General features: G+C 42.4%; 2 protein-coding genes across 2 annotated transcripts in view; one reads left to right on the top strand and one right to left on the bottom strand.

The window, feature by feature from the left end:
• The window catches only part of LOC146009536 (uncharacterized), a 783885-nt gene that overhangs the window by 25544 nt on the left and 733575 nt on the right, over nucleotides 1-24766 (bottom strand). The window contains 4 exon segments of the mRNA XM_083149979.1: nucleotides 6736-6801; nucleotides 10718-10789; nucleotides 12143-12246; nucleotides 19481-21568. Coding sequence (XP_083006105.1) covers nucleotides 6736-6801; nucleotides 10718-10789; nucleotides 12143-12246; nucleotides 19481-21568 — 2330 coding nt within the window.
• Nucleotides 1-24766, top strand: part of LOC146010088 (uncharacterized) — a 340453-nt gene that overhangs the window by 222639 nt on the left and 93048 nt on the right. The window lies entirely within an intron of this gene.

Here is a 24766-nt window from a genome sequence, read left to right as displayed (position 1 = left end):
ACCTTCAGCACCCCTTGCACCCCCCAGCACCCCGGTACCCCCAGGTACACCAAGCACAGCAGGCAGGACAGGTACCCTCCGGCACCCCCAGCACCTTAAAAAAAAAAAAAACACTTAACCTGGGTCAGCCCTGATATATATATATATATTATATTTCTATATATTATATATTTCTATATATATATATATATATATATATTTCTATATATATATATATATATATATATATATATTTTTTTTTCTATAAATATATATATAAAATATTATTTAAGGCAGGGCTGACCCAGGTTCAGTGTAAATGGTGCAGACCCAGGTCCGACCCAGGTCAAAGTGCTGTGTAAATGGGGTATAAAGCAGGGTCAGACCCTGGATACTCCAGCATTCAAAGACCAGGGTCCGACCAGGGTTTTTGGTGTAAAAGGGGTATTAGACTGCCTGGGAGGGGAAGTAGAAGGGGAGGAGATGGTCACACTAATTTTTATTTAAAGTGCCCATGCTCCCTGTGGTCACCTTCTATTCCCCAGTGTAACTCCATTGACACCAAGTGGATGAAGGAGAAATTAGTTTACTTGCTGTGTTTATAACACAGCCCTACCTGTATCCTAAGGCACCAAGATAAAACTGCCCTGAAGGCGGGTTATTTGGGAGGAGGGGCCTGAGCTGCACCAGAGAAGTTTCTCCTACTTGGTGTCAGCCGCGCCGGTCGGGGGACCCTGTCAATCCTCAGGACGTGTTGCCCGGCGGTTGCATAGCAACCAGGGGACACAAGGCGGCGCACGCTCGGCCTCCTGAGCGCAATTAATAATTACTGGGGGCCGGTCTGGTGGCGGTGGCTGATTGGCCAGAGGATCCCTTTCAAGGGATCTAGCCCAGCTCAGCCCCGTGGGTGATATTGTTTACCAACAGAGTGTTTGTCGCACTCTGCAGTCCAGGTCATGTCGAGTCCTGTCCCTGTCTTGGTCATGTCCTTCTACAGTCTTTGTCCAGTCATCATCCAGTTACTGTCCTGGTCCAGTCACAGTCCTGTCTTGGTCCAGTCATGGTCCTGTCTTGATTCGGTTCCGTCCTGGTCAGCATTATTGCCGTCCAGTCCTGTCAAGTCACTCCTGGCGTGCGCAATTCCATCCTGTGCTGCCGGTGTGTACGGTCTGGTCACGTAAGTTCTCCAATGGACCCTGGTTCCTTATCTTCTTTATTTCTGTGGGCAAGCTGCCCTTTATCCTTTGTTATAATCTTAGTCCTGCTCTCCGTGATTCGGAGAGGCCCACAGTTGTGAGTTCACTCCTGTTTTGGGGTACCGGTTGTTAAAGTGTATCCACCATTTGCTTTGGCATGTATTTGTTTGGTGGCAAACCTTCTTGGTATGTCTGGTGCTTGTGACTAGGTCACACTCCCCGTCCTTGGCCTGGTGCCGTTAGCCAGGGTATTTTGTCCAGTTAGCGCCTGTTACAGGGATGCCCATTGTCACCTTTGTTATTCAACCTAGCGTTAGACCCTTTATTACGCCATCTCCGACAATGGACGATCCTTCAGGGAACCAAAATTGGATCTCAGGAACTGAAATTGCAAGCTTTTGCGGATGACTTGTTGATATTTGTCTTTAATCCCGAAACTAGCCTAAAACCTTTGTTCGACATTCTTCATCATTATGGTTTGCTTTAGGGATTTAGGATTAATGGTACTTGTGTTGGCACCGTGCTACTTCCGGCTTCTCCACTCACCACAACTATCTAAAATTAACTAACTTAACTCCATGCCAACATGGATAGTTCATACCCTCACTATCCATGTTGGCATGGAGTTGATTTTAGATAGCGTGGCGAGCGTAGCGAGCCACCGAGCCTGCAGCGTGGGCGAGCGAAGCGAGCCCCGCAAGGCGTCGTGAAACTACACAAGTACCGGATTAATCTTTCAAGTCAAAAGTTGGGTAGACATCCATATAAACCGGATGCCTCTCTCAGTGGACTAAAATGGGCCTCTTCCCAGACACAATACTTAGGAATTACACTGACCAAAAATATTCATAATCTTTACTACACAAACATAACTTCACTTATTACAAAACTCGGAGTGGAGCTAGAGGGATGGCAACATTTACAACTATCATACTTGGGCAGGGACAATTTAATTAAAATAATTACTTTTCCAAAACTCCTTTTATCCCCTACAAGTTCCCCCACTTACTCTTACTCTATCTGATGAAAGAGAAATTACAGATCTTTTCAGAAATTTCATATGGTCCAAAAAAAAGACAGAGGATCAGCTTAAAAATATTACAGAGAACCAGAACAGAGGGTGGGATCAACTTCCCTAACCTCAAACTATATAATCAAGCAGCCATATGTAGATACATTAAAGATTGGATCCATCACAACGACCAATGTGCTAATTATACTGTAGAACAACAGCTCCTTCCAACTCTCAACTTAACTTGTCTTTTACATCTAGCCAAGTGCGAGCTGCCCACACAGGTATTGGAAAATCCTCTACTCATATCAACATGGTCCACATGGCACACGATACGTAACAAAGCTAAACTACATACCCTATATTCATCCCTTTTTTTGGGCAATGATCGTTTTCAACATGGAGAGGCAGCACATTCCAAGCATGGAGCTCCCAGGGATTACACTCCATTAGACAATTTGCAAACCAAGAAACAAAACAAAAAAAACTTATGTACAGGCAAAATCCCACAATGACTTCTTACCACTATGTAATCTAGCTTTTCTCCAAGCCCAACACTACACCAATAAGGTGATAACATATCTAAGTGCAGCTGATTGGGATAACCAACTTGATAAAGCTCTTTTGAATGTAGGTTACTGCAAAAGAGCTAGAACTTATTTGGTACTTGTGTACTAGCACGGCGCCCATCGCATCGCAGACCATAAGGCATGCGATGGTATGCGATGCAACATGATTGGCACCCGATGGTATACAATTTTAAATTGTATACCATTGTATATGGCATACAATGCCATACAATGCGATGCGATTTTAAATTGTATAAGCACCCTAATGGGGGCTTACAATGTTAAATGCACCCCCACGCCACCCCCACTTGAACGTGAACCCGAAGTGTGGCGAGCGCCGGCGGTACGCATCCTACGACCTTTTTATACCCCCACTATCCACGTCAGCGTGGAGCTGATATTATGTAGTGTGGCGAGCGCAGCGAACCACCGAGCACGAAGCATGGCGAGCGCAGCGGAATACATGTAAAGTAATACGCGTCCGCTCGCCACTCTTCGGGCTCGCTATGCTCGCCACACTATATAACATTGTAAGCCCCCATTAGGGTGCTTATACAATTAAACATCGTATAGGGGGCTTATACAATTTTAAATCGCATCGCAGTGCATCGGGTGTATCATTGCATTTATTATATTCATGCATGCCATCCACATGTCACATCATGATGACATGCATGAATATAATATATGTAACAATAGGCACATGAATACATGTTGAAATTACAAACACCACACCCACTTTTCAGATGTAGCTACGCCCACTTTTTACATAAGTGCTTCCGCACAACTCTCTGGTATGAGACCAGAATACTTTTACAAGACCCACCAAATGTTTAATCATAAAAGGAGTTGGACACGCATGGTCCCCGTCCCGCCCCCCTACATCCCCAAGTTTTCCTTTCATTCTGTTTTTATATTTTTTTTTTTCATTTGATCAAAATAATATGGTGTAAACACTGAAAAAAGATTTCATGAATGTTTTAATTCCACACAAAAAAAAAAAGCAGATACACCATGGTTTCAATTATTGTTCTCATTTACTGAAGTTTGTTATCACAGAACTAATATCTACAGGGATTGGCTAATATATTGTATAAATACGTAAAATGTATTCCTATTATGTCAAAAATTTCACAAGTGTTAATATACATAACTCGCTTATACACAATATCTTTATTGTACAATTCTCAGACTCTTAGATGTGACCAATGTTGAATGTAAATAAAAGGAAAAATTTAAAAATTTGCATTATACAATGATGTTCAATGACATTTCATATTGTTGTATTCATCTTTGCAATAAAAACAATAAAAAAAAAGGAAATCAAGCTGAGTCTGACTTCAGTTTTCCACCCTTAGTCTAATGGACAGACTGACCGACTGAATCAGTCTCTAAAGCAATATCTGCGATGTGTCATCTCCAAATTGCAGAATGATTGGGTGGATTGCCTTTCCTTGCCAACAACGCGGTGCATTCAGCCTCCAAGGTTTCACCCTTTTTTGCAGTTTACAGTTACCATTCCCAGGCTAATTCCTTTTATCAAGCTTCTTCCTCTGCTCCGTCCTCGTTTTAAGGCCACATGGAGGAAGATACATGACGCTCTGAAGGAGGCAGCCTTCAAAGAAAAGGTGGTTGCGGACAAGTCTAGACGTCATTGTCCATTCAAGGTTGGTGATTGGGTCTGGTTATTGACCCGGAATATCAAATTGCATCAACCATCGGCAAGGATTGGCCCAAGGTTCATAGGCCCGTACAAAATCATTAAAAGGGTTAATCCGGTGGCATTCCGTCTGTTGCTCCCCAAGTCCCTCAAGATTGCAAGCACCTTTCATGCTTCTCTTCTGAAGTTCCCTCATAAGGTCATCAGAGGAATGCCTTCCGTGGGTGCTCAGGGACAACAAGAGTTCCTTGTGGAGAAAATTCTGGACTCTAAATTTGTTTGTGGTTCCCTTCAGTTTTTGGTTCATTGGAAGGGGTTCGGGCCAGAAGAGAGATCGTGGGTTCCTGACATGTTCATGCTCACAGCCTCAAGAGGAGTTTTTTTCAGGAATTCCCTCATAAGCCTGGGGGTAGAGGATTGAAAACCTCTCCTCAAGGGGGGGGGGGGTATTGTCAGCCGCGCTGACATCCCTGCTGCCTTGGCAGCTGTCCCGGGCCTTGAGAAGGGCGGTCCGGGCACTTCCGCCCGGCGGTGTCAGGGCAGGCAGCGTCACGTCCACCCAGCCAGGGCACATCACTTCCACCCGGCCGGGTAACGCTGTCAATCCTCAGGCCGCGTCGCCCGGCAGTTGCATAGCAACCAGGGGACGCCGGGCGGTGCGCGCTCGGCCTCCTGAGTGCAATAAATAATTACTGGGGGCCGGTCTGGCAGCAGAGGCTGATTGGCCAGAGGATCCCTTTTAAGGGATCTGGCCCAGCTCAGCCCCGCCAGTGACATTGTTTCCCAGCAGAGTGTTTGGTGCCAGGTCCTGTCTTGGTTGGCCCCGTCCTGCCGAGTCCTGGTCCTGTCTGGGTCACATCCTGCTACAGTCTTTGTCCAGTTACTGTCCTGGTCCAGTCACGGTCCTGTCTTGGTCCAGTCTTGATTTGGTTCCATCCTGGTCAGCGTTATTGCCATCCTGTCAAGTCACTGCTGGAATGCACAATTCTATCCATTGCTTCCGGGGGGGGGACACGGTCTGGTCACCTTAGTCCTGCGCTCCGTGATTCGGAGAGGCCCACGCTTGTGGGTTCACGCCTGTTTTGGGGTACCGGTTGTTAAAGTGTAACCACCATTCGCTTTAGCGTGTATTTGTTTGGTGGCACCCCTTCTTGGTACCTCCGGTGCTTGTGACTAGGTCACACTCCCCATCCTTGGCCGGGTGCCGTTAGCCAGGGTGTTTTGTTCAATTAGCGCCTGTTAGCTAGAATTTCCTCTTGGTCCTATCTCTGACGGCCGTCGTAGACGTGTAACATCCTAAAACCTGGTTGCATCGGGGTCGGAGTGGGCTTAACTCGCTCCTTCGAACGTGGCGACTACAGGAGAAGCCTAGCACACCGCTGTCTATGGTCACTTGCACGAGAAGGCCAATAGAGATAGTGTAGGGCTGGCCTGGCCAACCTGTGGCTCCCCAGATGTTGTCAAACTACAAATCCCATCATGCCTTGCCACAGTTTTGCTATAAGGGAGTTTTAAAACTGTGGCAAGGCATGCTGGGATTTGTAGTTTCACAACATCTGGAGAGCCTGTCCTGGTGTAGGGTTTTGCCGTGGCCGTCCTAAACAGCCGTCCCGGCTGAGGGCTCTGCCCACCACCACTGCACGCACCCGCCACATTACACTTGGTGCCTGTCACCACAGCTCCACCCCTCATCCCACTGTCCACCCAGCATGAAAGAAGGCTTTTGAACCATCCAACATTTGGTAAACTGCCATCTGCATTCAAGCATATTTTATATATCATTTTATGAATGGTTATGTGTAATAAATTTGTGTATAGTTTTGCCGTACTACACCATATTGGATTTCATTTTTTTATAAGGTCCCTGAATATAAAATTCAAAATGGAAGCCCATGTGGGGTGAAGATGAAAACTTTTCTAATCTTCTATTTTTTCACCTATTTCCATATACACTTTAATTGGAGAGGTGGAGTGTTATTGTGACCATATATGTAGATGTGTGTGTGTATATATATATATATATATATATATATATATATATAGCGGGGTATAAGCACGCACCCACGGAGACTTAATAAATGAAAAGCAGGACCTCAGGTAAAGATCAAACGTTTTCGATGCTTTATTGCATCTTCATCAGGATAAAGAGTGTTACAAAAATGCAGGTATATATAGACAAACACACATAGAACTCACCCCCCGTGCAAACGATCACCGGCTTCCGGTCTGGTCCAGCACGCCCAGGCACTGACGCAATCAGCCAGCTCCGGTTGCTAAGACAACGTGATGCCGGCGCCGCGGCTGTGTCCCGTCGCTTACTGCCTGCTGCGTCTTCCTCGCGTCCAGCCAATGGGCGCGCACCACCATTCCGATCACCATGGAGACCTGTAATAAACATAAACATAAAGCATAAACATAAGGAAAATAAGTGACAAAGCGTGTAGCGCAACAAATAATAATAAACATAGAACATGAGAGCTAACGAAATGATTAAGTGAAATAACATAGATGACGAATGAGCTATACTTAAGCTGATGGAGGCATGTAAAGGTACTAATGACAGCACTCATCAATGAAGCTCCAGTGGTTCCAATTATTTATTCATTGCCGAAGATCCATAAATCCATTAGCAATCCACCAGGGCGTCCGATTATATCGGCCCGTAATGGACTTTTCCACAAAGTTTCAACATATTTGGATTCCATCTTGCAGCCATGCATACAAAATCATCCGAGATACTTACAGGACACTACCGCCTTCTTGAACAAACTTCAATTGATGGACACTGTCCCCACTGGCTCCTTTTTATGTAGCCTTGACATTTCCAGTTTGTATACTGTGATCCCCAACAAGGAGGGGATGCAGGCTGTTACCAGACTAATTAACAACAGTTCGTTCTATATGGGTCCTGATGTGAGCTTAGTATTGGATTTACTTGAAATGGTACTTACCTGTAATTACTTCATATTTGACGGCATGTTTTTCCTACAGGCGTCTGGCTGTGCGATGGGGTCCAATGTGGCCCCATCGTACGCCAACGCCTACATGTACAGTGTGGAGGATGACATCATGTTCAGTAATAACATTTTTTCTACTAATACTTTGATGTATGAACGGTACATTGATGACCTGTTCTTGGTTTGGACAGGTGATCAATCGGCATTAGAGAATTTCATTGGGTCACACAATGCTTCTGGGCATCCTGTACAATTCACTTATAATATCAGTGCTAATTGTGTTAATTATTTAGATGTACAGGTGACATTGAATGATGGGCTGATCAGTACAGAGCTTTTTCGCAAAGATACCGACAGGAATACCACCCTGCATGCAGCCAGTTTCCATCCTGACAAACTCAAATACTCTTTACCATACTCACAGTTTTTAAGAGCGGTAAGAATTTGCTCCAACCGTGACACTGCTGTCAAGCATATAGACAGAATGTATACTGACTTCCTGGCCCGCGGTTACAAACTTAACCAACTTGATTTAGCAAAAACCAGAGCTCTGGCCTGTGATCGCTCGGACACTCTTAAAACGCATACTAAATCCTCCCTTACCAAACGCATGCCTTGGGTCAATCACTACAATGTTTGTAGTGGGACCATACAAAAAACAGCTAGGAAACTATGGCCCACAGTCAGTACAGACCCTGATCTCAACCTAAATACCACTACCCTGATGTCATGCTACTCTCGTGGCAAAAACATTAGGGACTGGGTTATGAAAACGGACATAACAGGCATGAAACAAGCTGACTCTGTCCAAAACACCTTCTTACAATTGAGGAAAGGGTGCTTTCGTTGCCTCAATTGCGCTGTTTGTAGCGCTCTCAATACTGGAGCTGATTTCCCACATCCGCACACAGGGGTTAGGATCCCCATTAAGCACAGGGTCACATGTACGACCAAGTACATTGTGTATCTTATTACATGTCCGTGTGGACTAGGGTACGTCGGTAAAACCGACCGTACTTTGAGGGAACGCATAGCTGGCCACAAGTCAACCATGAGAGCTGCATTTGCCAGTGGCAGGAGTGACCAGCCTGTCGCGAGGCATTTTGTCAACAATGGACACAATATATCCATGTTGAGATATATGATCATCGATCACGAGCCTGATAATCTACGCAGAGGTGACCGGTCACTTCGACTGTTACAAAGAGAAGCAAGGTGGATACACCGACTTGGTACCCTGTCCCCCAAAGGCTTAAATGAGGTCACAGGTTATCACTGTTTCTTGTGATCCCTTCTTTCTTGTGACTCATTTAACATATTCCAATGTATTTAAAGTCTTTAACCATATTGTTTGGCCATCTAGATAGTTGCTCATAGCCTCCATTTTTGTATATACCTTTACATGCCTCCATCAGCTTAAGTATAGCTCATTCGTCATCTATGTTATTTCACTTAATCATTTCGTTAGCTCTCATGTTCTATGTTTATTATTATTTGTTGCGCTACACGCTTTGTCACTTATTTTCCTTATGTTTATGCTTTATGTTTATGTTTATTACAGGTCTCCATGGTGATCGGAATGGTGGTGCGCGCCCATTGGCTGGACGCGAGGAAGACGCAGCAGGCAGTAAGCGACGGGACACAGCCGCGGCGCCGGCATCACGTTGTCTTAGCAACCGGAGCTGGCTGATTGCGTCAGTGCCTGGGCGTGCTGGACCAGACCGGAAGCCGGTGATCGTTTGCACGGGGGGTGAGTTCTATGTGTGTTTGTCTATATATACCTGCATTTTTGTAACACTCTTTATCCTGATGAAGATGCAATAAAGCATCGAAAACGTTTGATCTTTACCTGAGGTCCTGCTTTTCATTTATTAAGTCTCCGTGGGTGCGTGCTTATACCCCGCTACGTTACAGGCCACCTGTGGCCATTAGCACAGGCACCGGAGCCAGCTGTTACCTGACCAGGAGTGCCTTCCTCACGACTTTCTCTCTCTCTATATATATATATATATATATATATATATATATATATAGTGGATGATGGATAGGTGCGGCACTCAGCTGTATCGACATACAAAAAAGACGACAGGACACTGTCGGTGTGTCAACGTTTCAGTGCTTTAATCGGCACTATCATCACATATGCCTGTCGTGCATCCCCGAGCTATGGTAACCTGGGTGACGTCAGTATACACGCCCCTGTTTGCTTGGCAACGGGGACGCGTCATGACTGGTCGGAACAGAGGGCATGCTGGATACCGGAAGTGCGTCTCCGTGCTGAGTATGGCTCTCGGCCGCTTCCGTTCTAGCACCTGATGCTCGGTGGTGAATCATGACAAGGGGCGGCCTTTCATACACTATAAGGTAGGAACCTTGTGCACTGTTGTTTGATATTGCTTGCTGTTAGCCTGATGAAGGAGCTTAGGGCTCCGAAACTGTTGCTTGAATAAACTCACATTCTTCACAAGACCTCGAGTGCCATGCTGTGTGTTCTCCAAACAGGACAACACCTATCCACCTCTGCATTAATTTCTGCAAAGGCACCGGGGCAATTAATCCCTTAGGAGCGAGTGCCGGATCGCCATCCAGTATATATATCTACATATATATATATATATATATATATATATATATATACATATATATAGGTAAGTAGGTGTATCGGGTTGGCACTCGTGGCTTCAATAAAAATCCGGTGCCAGGAACATAATAGAGCAATAAGAGACACTTACCCCCTCAGAGAAAGGATGGATCCGGCACACGGTAGTATAGGTGAAGAAAAAGAGGTTTATTAAGAGTGCAACATTGCATTAAGTGACAGCTGCTGACCTGACAGCCGTTTCAACTGCTGGGTGCAGTTTTCATCAGAGGTGAGGCACAGTAGTACAGAGCAGGTTCAAATAGCTTCAAATTGCGCCAAAAATTTGCGCCAATCCAGACCGATGGCCTGTTACACCAGGGCTAGAAACATAAAAGACCAAATCATGCATGCGGATGTCACAGGTTTTGACTCGGCTCCCAGGCCACACTTTCTACAGAAAAAACCTGGGTGCTATAGATGTCTTAAATGCACCACCTGCCGCAACTTGGTGGTTTGCAAATCATTTCAACATCCACACAATGATTATACATTCAATATCCGACATGTATTGACCTGTTTGACAACCCACGTGATCTACTTGATGTTTTGCCCATGTCAACTATATTATGTCGGCAAAACCATCCGAACCATCCGTGACAGAATGGCCTTACATCGATCCGCGATCAATAGTGCTATTACCAACAGGAAATCTGATCAACCTGTGGCCAGACACTATATGGAAGCGGGCCATAATGTATCTGACATAAAATTCATCCTCATTGACCATATACCCCCGTTGTCCCGTGGTGGTGACCGTGACGGACTTCTCCTTAAACTTGAGACCAAATGGATATACAAATTACAAACTGTCAAACCCCAAGGACTTAATGATCGCCTTAATTGGAACATCTTCTTGTGATCCGTTTATTATTTATTTATTTTTTACTTTTTATTTTTCATTTTTCATCTTTCATTTGTTTTTCCTAATCGTTATTTCTCCCTTTATTTATGTGCATATGTTGTCTCTCTTACTCTCTCATTGTCATTCTGTGCCCGTATATGCTGACCTCCTTCCTTCTTATTCATTTATCGCTTCATACGTAGCGCCCAGCAAGTGACTACTGTCACTGCTGCATTGTTATTGTTTATGCATTCCACGTTGAGTCTCATTATGCCCGGCCTTAGGGAATCAACCCAGTTGCGGAGGACGCGCCCCGTCTGTCCGCGTTGCTATGCGGTGTAGATGGTGACGTCAGTAGCATGCGCCCCTCCCCTCCGGAGAGGTCGCGACGGCTACGCTCCATTGCTGGCTTGATGTACTGGAGCCGGTAAGTATATATATTTGTGGTCCCGCCGCCGTGCGGGCTTATTGCAAGGCATGTACATGTTATCTTGAAAACGATCCTTGCATGGATCGAAACGTCGATTTACTACATGTATCTCTGCCCTCTTCTACATAAATAACATCGTTATTACCAAGACCCCTGGAGTGACACGACTTATTCCGTCTTTATTCACTTCTCATCGTTGGCACCCGGGGCATTTACTTTGAAGGTTAGAGTGCCGATTCGTCTTCTACCAGTGTATATATATATATATATATATATATATAGGGTGTGTGGTGCACTAACAGCGCTAACACTTACTCAGTGTTCTCCCAGTGTTTTACAGTTTAACAATACACACTGTAAATGATAATTACAATGTACAATAACATAAGTGAAAAAACACTCCAGAAATTATGACTGTGTCGTCGGAGGTCATCAATTTGTCCTAATTTCCGTAGGACCAAGAAAGTTCATATAGCGAAGTGGTATGACCTCTGCGCCTTCAGTGTTTTTACACAATTCGTGATACAGTAATCCTTCTCAAACATTGATATATGCGTACCAGCAAGTAGGTGGGTGCTCGCATGTAGCAATGTCTTTCAATCAGACGATGTCACTCCTTCACCTTTTCTCCTGTCGGCACGTCTCAGTGGACCATTCCGGACATGGGAAAAGTGGCAGGAAGGATTTATTAATATAAGTGCTTATTTAGTGACTTTGAAAAAGGTTTTTCTCATGAGTGCTTTGTGCATGAGAAAAATAGTTAGGTGAACTACGCCACCTTGTGGTGTATACAAAAAATACACTTGTGAATCACCTTGTGAGAAAAATAGATTAACTTTCTTAAAAGTCAGACTCACACTCGAAATCTCTCGGTCCTGGTGTTGTTTCCAGCGAGTGTTCTCCAAGAGCCTTAAAACCAAAAAAGTCTCCCAGAGAGGGAAGAACTCATAGCGTGATATTGCTTTTGTAAAAAGTACATTTATTCAAAAAACAACATATAGCGGTTTAAAAATACATAAAAACAGTAACAAGTGAACCCGTACATAGGTAAAAGAATTTGTAGCTTATCTGGTATTGATGCCAGTAGGGGATGGAGAGGTAATTTACCCAACCGGTTTCGTCCCTTTTCTCCTTATAATGGGACTTCCTCAGGGGTTAGAGACCCCTGAGGAAGTCCCATTATAAGGAGAAAAGGGACGAAACCGGTTGGGTAAATTACCTCTCCATCCCCTACTGGCATCAATACCAGATAAGCTACAAATTCTTTTACCTATGTACGGGTTCACTTGTTACTGTTTTTATGTATTTTTAAACCGCTATATGTTGTTTTTTGAATAAATGTACTTTTTACAAAAGCAATATCACGCTATGAGTTCTTCCCTCTCTGGGAGACTTTTTTGGTTTTAAGGCTCTTGGAGAACACTCGCTGGAAACAACACCAGGACCGAGAGATTTCGAGTGTGAGTCTGACTTTTAAGAAAGTTAATCTATTTTTCTCACAAGGTGATTCACAAGTGTATTTTTTGTATACACCACAAGGTGGCGTAGTTCACCTAACTATTTTTCTCATGCACAAAGCACTCATGAGAAAAACCTTTTTCAAAGTCACTAAATAAGCACTTATATTAATAAATCCTTCCTGCCACTTTTCCCATGTCCGGAATGGTCCACTGAGACGTGCCGACAGGAGAAAAGGTGAAGGAGTGACATCGTCTGATTGAAAGACATTGCTACATGCGAGCACCCACCTACTTGCTGGTACGCATATATCAATGTTTGAGAAGGATTACTGTATCACGAATTGTGTAAAAACACTGAAGGCGCAGAGGTCATACCACTTCGCTATATATATATATATATATATATATATATATATATACAGTCTGGGGAGATGGCACTCACAGGTCTTATAACGCTAGTAACAAAAAGCACGGAGGCTCAAGTACTTGAGCCTCCGTGCTTTTTGTTACTAGCGTTATAAGACCTGTGAGTGCCATCTCCCCAGACTGTATGTGTTCAGCGCTATACAGCGCACAGAAAGGCACCCAGGCATCTACCGGACCACATCCAAAGGAGTGCCAGACCTCAACCTACCCACATATATATATATATATATATATATATATATATATATATATATATATATATAGGCTCATCCAGTCATTACATTCTTTAAAACATTGTACGCAAGGCTTAAGTTTACCAGCAAAAGGCTGCGGGTGACATCATCTAACCCTACATTTGCAAGTCGCATAACTATCACAGGGTACAGAGAGAATTAGTCTTTCCTAACTACGGGCGTAGCTAAATGTAGCACCGTGTAGCATACCTTATCAGCTTTTGTTATGCTGCTGCGACACCCTTATGGCGATATCAGTTACATAGTAGGTGAGGCTGAATAAAGACTTGCGTCCATCTAGTTCAACCTATGTTTATAGTAGCTTATCCCTTGTTGTATAGTATGTTCTGATATTTTAAAGACCAATTATGTTACTTATTCGTACCCGTGGATGTTTTTAACCAATAAATGTTTATCCAACCTTATTTTAAACGTATTTATAGTGTCTGCCGAGTCCCGACACCCCTTCTCCATGAAGAGAGTTCCAAAGTTTGACTGCTCTGACTGTAAAGAATTGTTTTCTTCTAGATGAACAAAATCTTTTTTCTTCTTATCTAAACTTGTGCCCTCTTGTCCTAGATTCCTGTCTAGCAGAAAAAAGGGTGTTTGACAGTTCCTTATATTTTATATTTATACATGTTGAGCATATCCCCCCTTAAACGTCTTTTCTCTAGTGTAAATAGTCCCAAATTGTTTAATCTTTCCTCATAGCTTAAATTCTCCATTCCCCTAATAAGATTTGTTGCTCTTCTTTGGATTTTTTCTAATTCTATGATGTCCTTTTTATAGTGCGGGGCCCAGAACTGCACTGCGTATTCGAGGTGCGGTCTAACCAATGATTTGTACAGAGGCATAATTACTTTTGAGTCCCTAGTTTCCATGCCCCTTTTAATAAATGCTAGAATTTTGTTGGCCTTTTTTGTTGCTAGATTACATTGAGCACTACACCCCAGTTTGTTGTCTATTTGGACTCCTAGATCCCTTTTGAGTACTGATTTACCCAATTCATCTCCGCTTAGGTTATAACTAGCACACTGGTTATGTCTCCCAAGGTGCATGACCTTGCATTTGTTCACATTGAACCTCATCTTCCACTTTTTTGCCCACTCATCTAGATTGTCAAGATCATTTTGAAGCGTGGTGACATCTTCTGATGATTTAACAACTCTGCTCAGTTTTGTATCGTCCGCAAAGATGGATACATTGCTGAGTAACCCCATTCCAATATCGTTAATAAAAATGTTAAACAAAATGGGCCCAAGAACCGAACCCTGTGGCACTCCACTTAGTACTGGTATCATATTGATACGGCACTGTTCACGACCACTGTTTGTTCTCTATTACACAGCCAGTTCCCTACCCATCTACAGATATTTGCCACTAATCCCATGTCCTCCATTTTATTTATCAACCTCTTGTGTGGTACTGTGTCGAAGGCTTTAGCAAAATCTAGGAAAATCACATCTATGACGTTTCCATTATCAAGGTTTTTGCTAACCTCTTCATAGAAACCAAGTAGATTAGTTTGGTATGAACGATTTTTCACGAACCCATGCTGGTTATTACGGAGTAAACTATGAAGGTCTAAATATTTCTGGATACCATCTCTTACAAATCCTTCAAATAGTTTCCCCATTATTGATGTTAAACTAACGGGTCTGTAATTAGCGGGATCTTCCTTTTTTCCTTTTTTGAATAATGGCACTACCTCTGCTATTCTCCAGTCTTTTGGTACCTTTCCTGATGATAGTGAATTATCAAAGATATGGTGGCTATTTTTTATTGAATTTACCCTTAGTTACTTTAGGAATGTATTTAATAGTTAATGATTCAAGTATATTTTTTAGAGTATCCCACATTTCCTCAGCATTGATCCTCTCAAAAACGGTTTCCCACACAATTTTTAGGGCTTCTCTGAATAATTAGAAGTTAGCTTTTCTGAAGTTTAGTATTTTTGTCGATCCTTTGTGATGTAATTTACTGAAGTTGATTTCCAGTGAAACCATATTGTGATCACTGTTCCCTAGGTGTTCCATTACTTTTGGGTTTGAAACTAAAGGCCCATACAGACACTACGATGTGTCACATCTTAACTACCATCGTTCATTTTCACCCTTGAAGTGAAAATGAACGACCTCAGCATTGCAGTGATCGCTGGTGCACGACAGATGAGAAACGACCACAAACGATGCAGGTCCTTTTTCTATTGAAAAAACGGTACTTGTTTCCTAGCACGGCCACAATCTTATGGATCGTGTACCTTTAAGTTAAGGTACACGATCCATACGATGGACCCGATTTCCTTTGAAATCAGGTCCATTTTGCCGGCTAGGACACAATATCGGGGGCATCGCGTCGGTCGGGACCATTAACATTGGTCCCGACGCGACCGACGCGATGCCCCCGATTTTTACATACGCTTCAATGTTAAAAAATATTTTAACATCGAAATCGTGTCGGGAAAGGTAAAATATCGGGGGCATCGCGTCGGTCGGGACCATTAACATTGGTCCCGACGCGATGCCCCCGATTTTTCCATAGGCTTCAATGTTAAAATATTTTTTAACATTGAAATCGTGAGAAAATGTGAAAAATGTGAAATGGGCCAATATGACCCATTTCACATTATAGATGTCCCCGTCGTCACCCCACGATAGACGCCAACCCGAAGCGTGGCGAGCGCAGCGGTGCGCGTCCTCCGACCTTTTCATTCCCCTACTATCCACGTCGGCATGGAGTTGAGAATAGAATAGTGTGGCGAGCGCAGCGAGCCCGAAACGTGGCGAGCGCAGCGAGCCCCGCGAGGGGACGCGTATAACTTCACAGGTATACGTGTGCGCTCGCCACGCTTCGGGCTCGGTGGCTCGCTGCGCTCGCCACACTATTCTATTCTCAACTCCACGCCGACGTGGATAGTAGGGGAATGAAAAGGTCGGAGGACGCGCACCGCCGCCCCACGGGGGCTCGCTGCGCTCGCCACGCTTCGGGTTGGCGTCTATCGTGGGGTGGTGGTTTACGCCGTTAAATTTGGGGGGGTTGGGAATATTTTACATTGAATCCAATGTAAAATCGGGTCCCAGGGACCCGATTTACATTTCATTCAATGAAAAAATCAGGTCCAAAATCGGTCGGTCGATCGCATCGCATGCGACCAAATCGCATGCGATGCGATCGACCCGATTTTTCCGACACGACCACCCCGATGTAAATCGGTGTGGCCGTGCTAGGAAACAAGTACCGAAAAAACAAACATTGTTAACGACCATAGCCAAATTGACCTGCATGCATGGACGATGGCTATGGTCTTTAACGACCCACGGGTACGCGCATCGTTTGTAGTCGTCCATCATTCACAGCATAAACACTAGACGATGTTGAAAGATTCACCTCCTGAACGACCCTGAACGAAGTCGTTCTGAGTTGTTCAGGAGGTGATTTATAATGGGGTCGTTCATCATCATTAAGGAATCATCGTAGTGTCTGTATGGGCCTTAAATCTATATTATTTGTTAAAACCAAATCCAATAATGCCTTATTACGAGTTGGAGCTTCTACCATTTGTGTGATAAACTGGTCTTTAAGTAAGCTTAGGAACCCACTGCTTCTTGCTGTTTTACATGTTTCGTTTTTCCAATCAATATCAGGTAAATTAAAATCACCCATAATTAATACCTGACCCTGATCTGATGATTGTTTGATTTGGTTTAAAAAAAAAAAGAGACTCGTCCCCTTCATTTATGTTTGGTGGTCTATAGCGTACCCCTATTAAAATTCTGTTATTAGTTTTTTTTGTTATTGTCGGTTATCTCTGCCCACACGGCCTCCGTGTAGTCTTCCTCTGTACCTGTGCTCATTTCTTTCTCACACAATGTTGTTATTTTTTACAAATAGGCACCCCCCCCCCCTTTCTATTTTCCCTGTCTTTTCTGTAGAGTGTATATCCCTCCATGTATAATGCCCAATTGTGCGACTCGTTACACCATGTTTCTGTAATACCAATAATGTCATAATCGTCCCTAGTGACCACGGTTTCAAGTTCCCCGATTTTACCTGCTAAGCTTCTTGCATTAGCCAGTAGGCATTTTAACTTGTTTCTTTTTATTTGCGTCCCTAACATTGTGTTGAATTTCTCCTCTGGACTTATTTGTATTCCTTCCTAACTTCCTTGTACCCACCTCCCCCTTAGTAGACTCTCTACAGGCCTCCCCACCATGTCCACTGTCTGACCTTATTTACCGTTTTGAAACTTCTTCCTATGTCGTTAACTCCTTCCCATACCCTAAGGTCATCTGTACCTGAGAGCTGTAATGAGGTAAGATTACGGTTATTACATAATATTCCTGGAGCACCCTGGGAATTACCCACAATATTACCCTTATTAGTACTTTCACAAACAATATATATTTGAGGCTATTAGACTATCAGCTCTTTAGCAATAATTCAGACAAGACTGTAAATATCCTTAGATCAGGGATCCAAACCCTCTGACCATATTTATTTGAGTCCCTAGCAAACACAAAGGGGGTAACAAAGCAATACAATGCAATACAATAAAGATACAAGACTATGATATTAGCTAAACAAGGGAAATTACATGTAGGTACAATCAGCTACAAACAATACAAATAATAACAGTTACCGTCTCCCTAGCATGTGCTGTCCTGGAAACCAGGGGTCAATCTGATCACAGCAACAAAAAGAAAGCATTTAGCCCAGGGGAAGCAATTTATAGGGACAAATACACTAGGATTTTCCAAGTCTTTCATTGGTCAGGGGTTCAGCTTTCACCTCTTCTCATTGGCTTAGTCCAGATGCACAGCTGTCTTTGTTCTATTCTCGTACACATGTCCAGGGACCCCTGTGGTGTAACTGATTAGAACTGGAAATCATCTGTTCACTTCTCCACATGGCTTTACATGTATGTTTCTTATCTACAGTTCATCACTCATTACTGGTATATGCTGCGGTCTTACACCAACCACAGCGAGTGAGACGGTAATCATACTGATACCAAACACTGAGAGAAAAGAATGTTTTTTTACCATGAATCTATGTGTAGTGCAAATATTAGTTAAATGATTATATTTTATTAATTTTTGGATGTGGGTATAAACTATGTGTATCATTATGGCCGCAATTAACGATCGCATATTCTCCTGCTCCCCTCCGTACGACCTTTAAATAAACATGTGGACACAAATGGCGGCCATATTATTGTAACGCAGTCTAGATGCAGATCAACTTCAACATAGGCGTTTTCTTACTTCTAAAGTAAAGAGTTATTATAGCTGCTTATAAAGTCTTGTAAAATATATATATATATATCTGTAGGTAATCTTCGCCGTGAAATAACGCCACATTCTGTTTTAAAGTCCTATTGAAAAGCTCTATAACTGCCGCATTCACATCAGTATTGGTTGTGAAATGCTGTATACCGTATTTTTCTACCTTTTTTAGGAAGTGGTTTAGAAACGCTTTACCGTTATCAGTTTTTTTTGCTTCTTCGGCGCGTCCACCTGCTGGAATACTTTTTCAAAAGCATTAGCAACTATCTTAGTGGTCAGACCCTGTTACTGAATATATCGATGATGGTTATTATATATTTAATACCGTCGTTGCACTTTGACAGGTCTATGAGCGAAAATAAATTGCATTGCCTATAACCTATCCGCAAATTATGTTACTTTTAGATTTTTTGTCGACGACTTGTGCAATGTGTATGTGTTTTCCTCTTGTAACCATTTACTGATGTAGGATCTTTTAAATAAATTTTTAACCGCTTCTGAATATTTATCAATAACCACCTGGTTTTTATACGTCCGAATAGGCTTCTTTCAGCCTCTTGTTTTGATGTGTGGCGTTGTGCGACATTCGATTCAAAACGACTCACTTTTTTATACGAAATTATATAAATGCATATCTATTTCATATATAAAAGGTCGTACAAGGAGGAGTGGTAGGGGGCGTGGAAAGGGGACCTATTAATGGTCTATCTAAACACTGTCTATCTAATAATCCACACCCAACGGATGATAGAGGAATTTGGTATTGATGCTTCAGTTTCATGTAGATCTGCTCATTGAAATTATATTTTTTTGTGTGTGAGTTTTCAGGTGTTGACGAAGATTTGATTTATCTGTAAACCATTTCCCACATTCAGAACATGAAAATGGTTTCTCACCTGTGTGAAGTCTCTCATGTGTAACTAGTGTCTCTTTCCGTCTAAAACATTTCCCACACTCAGAACATGAAAATGGTTTCTCACCTGTGTGAAGTCTCTCATGTGTAACTAGTGTCCCTTTCCGTCTAAAACATTTCCCACACTCTGAACATTTAAATGGTTTCTCACCTGTGTGAAGTCTCTCATGTTTAACAAGATTCGATTTAGCTATAAAACATTTCTCACATTTAGAACATGAAAATGGTTTCTCACCTGTGTGAAGTCTCTCATGTTTAACAAGATCCGATTTAGCTATAAAACATTTCTCACATTTAGAACATGAAAATGGTTTCTCACCTGTGTGAAGTCTCTCATGTGTAGCTAGTGTCTCTTTCTGTCTAAAACATTTCCCACACTCAGAACATGAAAATGGTTTCTCACCTGTGTGAAGTCTCTTATGTCTAATAAGAGTTGATTTATCTCTAAAACATTTCTCACATTCAGAACATGAAAATGGTTTCACACCTGTGTGAAGTCTCTCATGTTTAACAAGAGCAGATTTATTTATAAAACATTTCTCACATTCAGAACATGAAAATGGTTTCTCTCCTGTGTGAAGTCTCTCATGTTTAACAAGATTCGATTTAGCTATAAAACATTTCTCACATTTAGAGCATGGAAATGGTTTCTCCCCTGTGTGAAGTCTCTGATGTGTAACTAGACTGTCTTTTTGTCTAAAACATTTCTCACATTCAGAACACGAAAATGGTTTCTCACCTGTGTGACTTCTCTTATGTCTAACAAGAGATAATTTATTTCTAAAACTTTTTTCACATTCAGAGCATGAAAATGGCTTCTCCCCTGTGTGAAGTCTCTCATGTAAAACAAGATTGTCTTTTTGTCCAAAACGTTTGCCACATTCAGAACATGAAAATGGTTTCTCACCTGTGTGACTTCTCTCATGTTTAACAAGAGATAATTTACTTGTAAAACATTTCTCACATTCAGAACATGAAAATGGTTTCTCACCTGTGTGAATTCTCTCATGTATAACAAGAGTTGATTTATCTCTAAAACATTTCTCACATTCAGAGCATGAAAATGGTTTCTCTCCTGTGTGAATTCTCTCATGTATAACAAGACTTTGTTTTTGTCTAAAACATTTCCCACATTCGGTGCATGAAAATGGTCTCTCATCTGTGTGACTTCTCTCATGTTTAACAAGACATAATTTATATCTAAAACATTTCTTACATTCAGAACATGAAAATGGTTTCTCTCCTGTGTGACTTCTCTCATGTTTAACAAGAGCTAATTTATTTATAAAACATTTCTCACATTCAGAGCATGAAAATGGTTTCTCCACTGTGTGAAGTCTCTCATGTGCAACTAGACTGTTTTTTTGTCTAAAACATTTCCCACACTCAGGACATAGAAATGGTTTCTCACCTGTGTGACTTATCTTGTGTCTAACAAGAGTTGATTTATCTCTAAAACATTTCCCACATTCAGAACATGAAAATGGTCTCTCACCTGTGTGAATTCTCTCATGTTGAACAAGAGTGTATTTATCTCTAAAACATTTCTCACATTCAGAACATGAAAATGGTTTCTCACCTATGTGCCTTATCTTATGTTTGACAAGAGCCGATTTATGTGTAAAATATTTCCCAGATTCAGAACATGAAAATGGTTTCTCCCCTGTGTTAGGTCTCTGATGTAAAAGAGAATCTGACTGATGTATAGAACTGTTACCAAACTCAGAACTGGATGATATTGTATCATCTTTATGGTCTGTCCTGTGTGTAGTAATGTCTGAATGATCAGGAGAAGGTTCCTCATGACTAGAGGGACCAGATGAAATATCTGCACTGTGAAATGTTGGGTGTGTATTGGGGATAATCATTTTTTCTTCTGGAGAATCTCGTCTGAAGTTCTTATCTTCTATAAAACCTGGAGACACAATGAGATCTCCCTCCGAGGTATTCCTGCTTGTGCGCCCATCTACAGGAAACAGATAGAATCGTTTACATTGAGAGGCAAATGTTCATGGATAATTTAGTACTTATACTGAACATGTCTAATGCTGCGTACACACTGGCCGATATATCGCTGATCTGTCAGGCAGTGATAGATCTGTGAACGATGTTGGTCAGATATATTGCGTCAGCTCAGCAACACAGGCAAAGGTCAACATACCTAAAGCTAGATGGTGCTGTGTGTAAGGGTGATCTCCTGACCACCCTTACACCCGCTGCAGTAGGCAGCGGTGATGTGCAGCTGAATTGGCCAGCGCATGTAATTGTACCCTCCTAGTTGTGATATCAGTTACTATGGATTGGGCAGGGTGTATTGAGAACACACTGCCCGATCCGTCCACAGATATAGCTATAAGAGTATATACCCAGCCTGAGGGATATATTTACTTAAGGTCAATATTGATTGCTTTAAACTAGCTATTAATGCTGAACTTCGTGGGCTAGGACACATTTACTAACATTTAAAAATTAATATAAAAATCCAACCGTCAGTAAATGTGTGTTCTAGCCCTGGAAGCCCAACATCGATTAATATCGAATTTTAAATTGACCTTTAGTAAATAAATGCCAAGACTGAGCTGATTGCCTCCCCACACTCTGGGGTCCCCTCGCCTACCATGATTTTACTATCTACTGACACCTCACCAATGATGCTGCAAGGCCGCTGTTTTATTACCATCTAGGGATGCCAATCCTGGGGCATTTTTTAATCCAGAAATTCAGGATTGAAAATGCCCAATCCCGGGATACCCAGGATCCTGGTATTGGCTTCCCTAATTAAAAAAATAATATATATATATATATATATATATACACATACATATACATACATACATACACACACACACATACATACACATACAGTGCTGCTGGAGGCGTGGCCACGGCTCATCTTCTCCAACCTGACTGCTTCAGCCCCCCCCCCCCAGGATAATACCATTAATGAGTCTATAATGAATTGACCAACTACAACCACTTATTACAATTCTATATGTACATACAGCAAATGTGACTGTTACACAGATAAAGGAGGTCATTATGATTGTGACCGGATGCCTGCCCTAGGCTCATGACTACGCCCTTCAGGTCCACAGATAGCGGTTTCTGGTAGATTTCCTGTAACCGTTAGTAACCGCTCATTACTGACTCCACCCACTACACAGTGGGCAGGGATATAGCTGCCACCACCAGACCAAGGATACCTCCTCAGGCCTAAACATTGGCACCTGAGTACTATGAATTGGTGTGCGTTCCCTGCAAGCAATTTATATACTAAATATTTTTGGATTTTTGGATATGCACCTGCTTAAAAATTGTATATACTTATTTTCCATTACTTTTTTGTTGGAATTTTCTTGCGAAGGTCCAGAGTGGTGAATTTATCATGGAGGACATTACCGGTACCAAAAGGTTTACTGATCAGGACATTTCTAAAATACTGTTCAATGACACTACTATATAGCTGGAGCTTCACGGGCTTACTTTGTCACAATATCACAAAGATCATTTGATTCCACGGGGGTTACGTGTAAGGAATCAGCCAACATTGGGTCGATCAAACAAAGATTTTTGTACTCGGTGGTGTCAGATTTTGAATCAGTGTATTAAAGATCTAATGATTTTAGTCATCCAACAGGTCAATAAAGATATTATAACTGTACAGCAGGAACTTAACCAGTGCGAAGGCAGTGGTATTTCCAGCTTGAATGAAGATGCTGGAGGTGAATGGCTTGTCAAACTTGAGGTTGCAGTATCCAAATTAAAATCCGAGTTACTTATTTTCAAAAAAGTAAATACAGAAACGTTAAGGAGGATTATAGGGATGCTAAAGTTTACCCGTGGCTATCAGGTCAAACTATGAGAAAAACCTGGAGAGGAGGATTTGGTTATAGGAGAAGGGGAGAGGTGGAGTTTACGGATGTAGATTCCCCCCGGAGTGAGACTGAACAACTCCCTAGGGGCGCTACTGCGCCTTTCTTAGGAGAGGGAAACTCCACTCGCAACAGACAGAGATGAAAAAACCTTGTAGGGGGGGGGGGGAGGTTCAAAGCACAGAAAAAAACAAAATATCGAAAGGGAAGGGGGAAGTAATGGTATTCAACCTCTTGACATACCAACTTACGAAGTCAGAATTAGATGTGCTGAATAAGGGGCTTACTTTTGTCCCGACATTTGAACAAAAAGTTTTTGACAGACAGAATTGAATAAATTCCAACGTCAATTAAGGTTGAAGGACCATTTTTCTAAACAAAAATCTAATATACAAGGCATTGAGCTTAGCCCCTTTAGAGTACGGTCATCTTTTGACCCTCCCAGTAACGATGCGTCCATAGAGATCTTCATGAGCCTAGTGCACAATGAGGTGTTGCCAGAACTCAGAAAATCCAGAATTCAGCGATCCAACCTTACACGTGATGAAATGATGGCTTTGAAATCACTGCGTGAGAACAAAGCCATTGTTATCCGCCCCGCCGATAAAGGCGGGGGGATAGTTGTGTTGTATCGTGATATGTATGTTAATGAAGTTCTGCGGCAACTCTTTGACAATACATGTTACAAAAACTGTGCTTTGACCCTACCACCAAATACAAGGTGGAGATGGATTCCATCATAGGTATGGGCTTGTCGAATGGGTGGATAGATGAGGGGATCGCCGAGTTCTTGACACAGGATTATCCGCGGATACCCCTCATCTACATATTACCCAAGATTCAGAAGTCAATGACACTACCCCCAGGGAGACCTATAATCTCCTCAATTGGATCCTTAGGTCAACCTATCTCCCAATACGTTGATTTTCTTCTCCAATCAGTGGTTCAAAATACCCCCTACTGGCTACGTGATACTACCCATTTCCTCAACAAATTGAAAATGTTTGACAGGCCACTTACCAACAGTATGCTGGTGACAATGGACGTCACCAGCCTGTATACAGATATAGGCCATGAGGAGGGAGTGGCTGCAATCAGGAGAACCATCAGTGCAAGTTCACATTACACCGGTCCATTATCTAAATTTTTGATTTTGCTCATCGAGTTCATCTTACACAAAAATTATTTTCTTTTTGATAATAGTTTTTATTTGCAGCTTAAGGGAACCGCGATGGGGTCCAACATGGCCCCGTCGTATGCAAACCTTTTTATGTATGATTTTGAGAGCCGTT

The sequence above is a fragment of the Crinia signifera genome, chromosome 6 (genome assembly GCF_055691185.1).
Source record: "Crinia signifera chromosome 6, ASM5569118v1, whole genome shotgun sequence".
In the NCBI taxonomy this organism is placed as follows: Eukaryota; Metazoa; Chordata; class Amphibia; order Anura; family Myobatrachidae; genus Crinia; species Crinia signifera.
The sequence above is the reverse complement of the archived record's forward strand: the minus strand, read 5'-3'. Positions and strand labels throughout refer to the sequence as shown.